Below are 3,908 nucleotides of genomic sequence, written 5' to 3'. Positions count from 1 at the left end.
TAGTCAAGCTAGGCCTCAAATGAAGTTCAGTAAGTGTGAAAACAAAAACGTTACAACTAAATAAAAAGTACGTAGGAAGTAATACATATACTACTTAACATGTTTCTCAAAAACAAAATACATTGATCTAACGAACGTCCAATTAATCAATTATTCCTTGTTTTAATTTGTAAGCCTTAGGGATGGATATTGTACTTATGTTGCTTATAATTAAACATCACATATAAGCATAGAAGATAAAAGAGGATCAGAAGCGCCAATTACTTTAGCACCGTCAGCTTTAAACTTTAGTAAAATCTCAATAATTATTTCTGAGATCACTTCACCAGGATTTGTAATGGGAATACCAGGTGGGTATGGACATATCAACTCACCACATATTTTCCCAATTGCATCTTTAATATCCACCTGCTTCTTCTTTGCAAAGAAAGCTTCTCTTGGAGAGAGTTTCATGTTAATATCATTCCATGGTTCGAAACTGAAACGGAAACCAACATGATTTATTTCCTTGTTCTTTTGATGGTGGATGAATGATGATGATAAATTGTTAAACCCAAGGATGAGTCTGTCAACGTGTTCCTTACAAGTTCTTGGAGGAAATGAAAGTGTTATAGAGCGCGATCCAGGGAGCTCAGATATCACCTTTTGATCATTAAATAAGAAGTCATCTGCTTCATATCCTGAAAGACCAAGATCATAGACACCAACAGTAAGTCGTAAAGGATCATGAGCACTAGGAAAATCAAAGACAGTAATTCCTGGAATTTGTTCGATTTTGTTTTTAGCCTCTACTGCTAAATTGATTGCATTGTCGAAAAAACTTGATGGGTTATTCTTGAGTGTAGCTGTTACTGCATCAAGTGAAGCTAGAAGTAGGGAACTTGGACTAGTGGTCTGCAGGGTCTGAAGACATCTGTTGATTTTGTCCTTGTCTGCAATATTATTGGGTGATACATGTAACATAGATGACTGAGCAAGTGAGAAAAGCACTTTATGAGTGGATTGAGCAACCACATCAGCCCCTTGCTGGAGGGCCGACAATGGAAGAGACGGGTGGAAACCAAAGTGAGCTCCGTGAGCTTCATCTACAATTAGTGGAATGTTGTGTAGGTGACATAGTGCAGAGATCTCTTTTATGTTGCTGCATAACCCTTGGTAAGTAGGGGAAGTAATGAAAACAGCTCCGGGTTTAAGGCCTTGATATTGTAATTCCTTAATTGCTTTTTGTACCTGTAAAACAGATCGAGAATTAATGATCGAGAATTTAGATCCATGACATCCTATCATCTACTAAAATAGAGAGATATTTATTATTTATATACCTGAGATGGAGAAACTACAGTTGGTATATCCCAATGAAAATCATAATCTGGAAATATATACTTGGGGATGACTCCAGATAAGACCATTGCAGAAATTGCAGATTTGTGACAGTTTCGAGGTAGTATGAGGGTGTCACCAGGATTACAGACACCCATTATAGCAGCATGGATTCCACAAGTTGTCCCACCTACAAGAAACCAAGTTTTTGATGCTCCAAATACTTGTGCTGCCTGCTTTTGTGCTTCTAATATAGGGCCTTGTGGCGTCGAAAGATTGTCAACCTCAAGTATGTCATGTCGATAGGTTGTTTCACCAATCAGCTCAACCAATGGAAATGGAGCTGCTTGACCTCTGTTGTGTCCAGGAAATCCAAAGGTTGCTACATTTTCTTCCGCTATAGATTTCAATGCATTCACCAATGGAGGGGAGTTGTGCCATTTACAAGGTTCAATCCGATAGTACTGTTAATGTATTATATACTCCATTATGTAATGAAATAGATATTTAAATCACTGAATAAAATAATAAATGAATTCACTCTTAGTTTCTTACCCCTTTGTGGTAATTGTCTTGCTCAATCTCTGTTCCATTGGTGTTAATCTCCTGCAAACATGGCAACTTCAAAATTCAAAAACAAGCAAATACACAAGCTAGCCAATTTATTCATGAGCTTCATTTCTTAATTACCTCCATATTGCAGAATACTTCTTTTTTGGGAGCCAAAAACCAAATTACTTATATACTTCGTATAATTATTGTGGAGAAAATCAAAATGTGAGACACACTAATTGGCGGCACTCACTCACTTTCATGCTACCCAGTACTACAATAAGGCTATTTATAGCAGAAACACTATATGTGATGTGGGGTTTTTCCAAATGCTGATGTGTAAGCTTTTCTATGAGATATCCGGTATACGTTGGCACGTTTTTCGAGACAATCTGCAAAACACGAATATTCCTTTAAGAATATTCTCTCCGATTCTTAATTAAGTATTTGCTAGAGATAGAAAACAAGTAAAGTTTTAGAGAGAAAGTAGAGCAAAATAGAGTTATTCTAGGTAAGAGAATAAAATGTTTTTTCACCTCGGAAATTGGAGTATGTATAGTGCTAGGGTTTTTGGGATTGCCCCAAAACCAAACCATATGATTGGCTAATCATTTATGAGGTGACATGTGTCTTTATGATCAGCCACTTTTCTGAATGAAATGGGGCTTTAATGGGCCCCAGATCAAAATGAGCCTTGATTTAGGGCTTGATTTTTATTTCATTAGTAACGTATTAGTACGAGCGTCATTTGGAGTTATTCGTATTCTTTTGGTATTAAGCCATGTAGCGTGACTTAACCGGTCCCAGTTGGACGCTTATTTTGTGTTACATCATTTACCCATCAAGAAGGGTATTATGAGAATACTTTCGCTCGAATTTGTACGTTTCTTTATTCTTGCAGGGCTATACGTGGTACAAGTGACACGTGCCCTTGGCAGAGAATTTGTGCTTAAATTTCTTATAAATAGAGGGAACTTCTTTCATTTGTTTCTTTCATTTTCATTGAACTCTTGAAAGCATAGGTAAGGGCAATTTCTGGCGAATTCTTTCCACCATCATAACTTTTCCGCCTCCATCAAGCATTAGGAGGTTTTTTGCATCAGTCTCCTACGTTCTTGTGTTTTAAGGTTGCCTTGTTCATCTTCTAGGTCGAGATCCAACCGTTCTCTTCTTTCGATCTACACAGGCAACCCTTTTAATTTGATATAGTTTATGTTTTACTTTCTTTTATCCTTTGAAGTGTTTTTTTCCCGAGTTTACAAGTTCTGGGGGCAGCATGTTTCTCTTATCCAAAGGCAAGAGGTATCTTTTGGCCAAAAACTTTACGGAAAGGCGATAATTGCTTGTCCCTATTCGATCTTAAGTCAGACGTCTTGTTCCCTTATAAAGGAAGTTATGGCTCGCGTCAAGCAGACTGCAAATGTTGATGCGTGGGCACGAGTAGGAGTGATCATGCATGGGCACGAGTAGGAGTGGTCATCGGCTTAGAGAGGAAATCTCTCGTCCTTTGGAGAGGAGAGAAGTGGATTCCTCCTATTCTCAAGAGAGAAAGTCTAGGGAGGTGCCCCGTCCTCGATAGAGCAGGATTGCGGAGACAGACGACGCATCATTTGTTAGGGAAGAGTTTGAGGATGACTTTCACAACTCCTCAGAGCTGAGAGTGGAGAGGGAAGGCGACCTCTTCCTATCATTCTTGGGAAGAAAGATTCTCAGTTTCTCCCGTCTGAGGTCTTCCCTAGCAGGAGCTGGCTCTCTTATCTGGCCAAGCATGGGCGTAAATTTGGGTTGTTTCAGAATTTACCGCGCAGCTTCAAGTTCGGATATCCAACTGAACGTTTTTACCATTGAATGTTTAGCTTTAGGGGAATTTTCCGTTTATATGACCGGCTTTAAATTAGGGCTTAGATTTCCTCTTCACCCCTTCGTCCTAGAATTCTTTGAAGGCTATGACATAGGTCTGGCCCAGTTAACGCCTAATTCTTGGGCCAACCTCTTTGGCATTATAGCCAAGTGTGAGCTAAAAGGACTTGCCCCTT

General features: G+C 38.9%; 1 protein-coding gene across 1 annotated transcript; it reads right to left on the bottom strand.

The window, feature by feature from the left end:
* Positions 1-2,169, bottom strand: LOC110793811 (uncharacterized). Its single transcript, XM_021998724.2, has 4 exons — positions 2,011-2,169; positions 1,876-1,926; positions 1,323-1,784; positions 1-1,230 (listed from the first exon to the last, which is right to left on the bottom strand). The coding sequence occupies exons 1-4, from the start codon at positions 2,014-2,016 to the stop codon at positions 211-213; spliced, it is 1,539 nt and encodes a 512-aa protein (XP_021854416.1). The 5' UTR covers positions 2,017-2,169; the 3' UTR covers positions 1-210.
* Between the last annotated feature and the right edge of the window lie 1,739 nt (positions 2,170-3,908).

The sequence above is a fragment of the Spinacia oleracea genome, chromosome 5 (genome assembly GCF_020520425.1).
Source record: "Spinacia oleracea cultivar Varoflay chromosome 5, BTI_SOV_V1, whole genome shotgun sequence".
Lineage (NCBI taxonomy): Eukaryota > Viridiplantae > Streptophyta > Magnoliopsida > Caryophyllales > Amaranthaceae > Spinacia > Spinacia oleracea.
The sequence above is the reverse complement of the archived record's forward strand: the minus strand, read 5'-3'. Positions and strand labels throughout refer to the sequence as shown.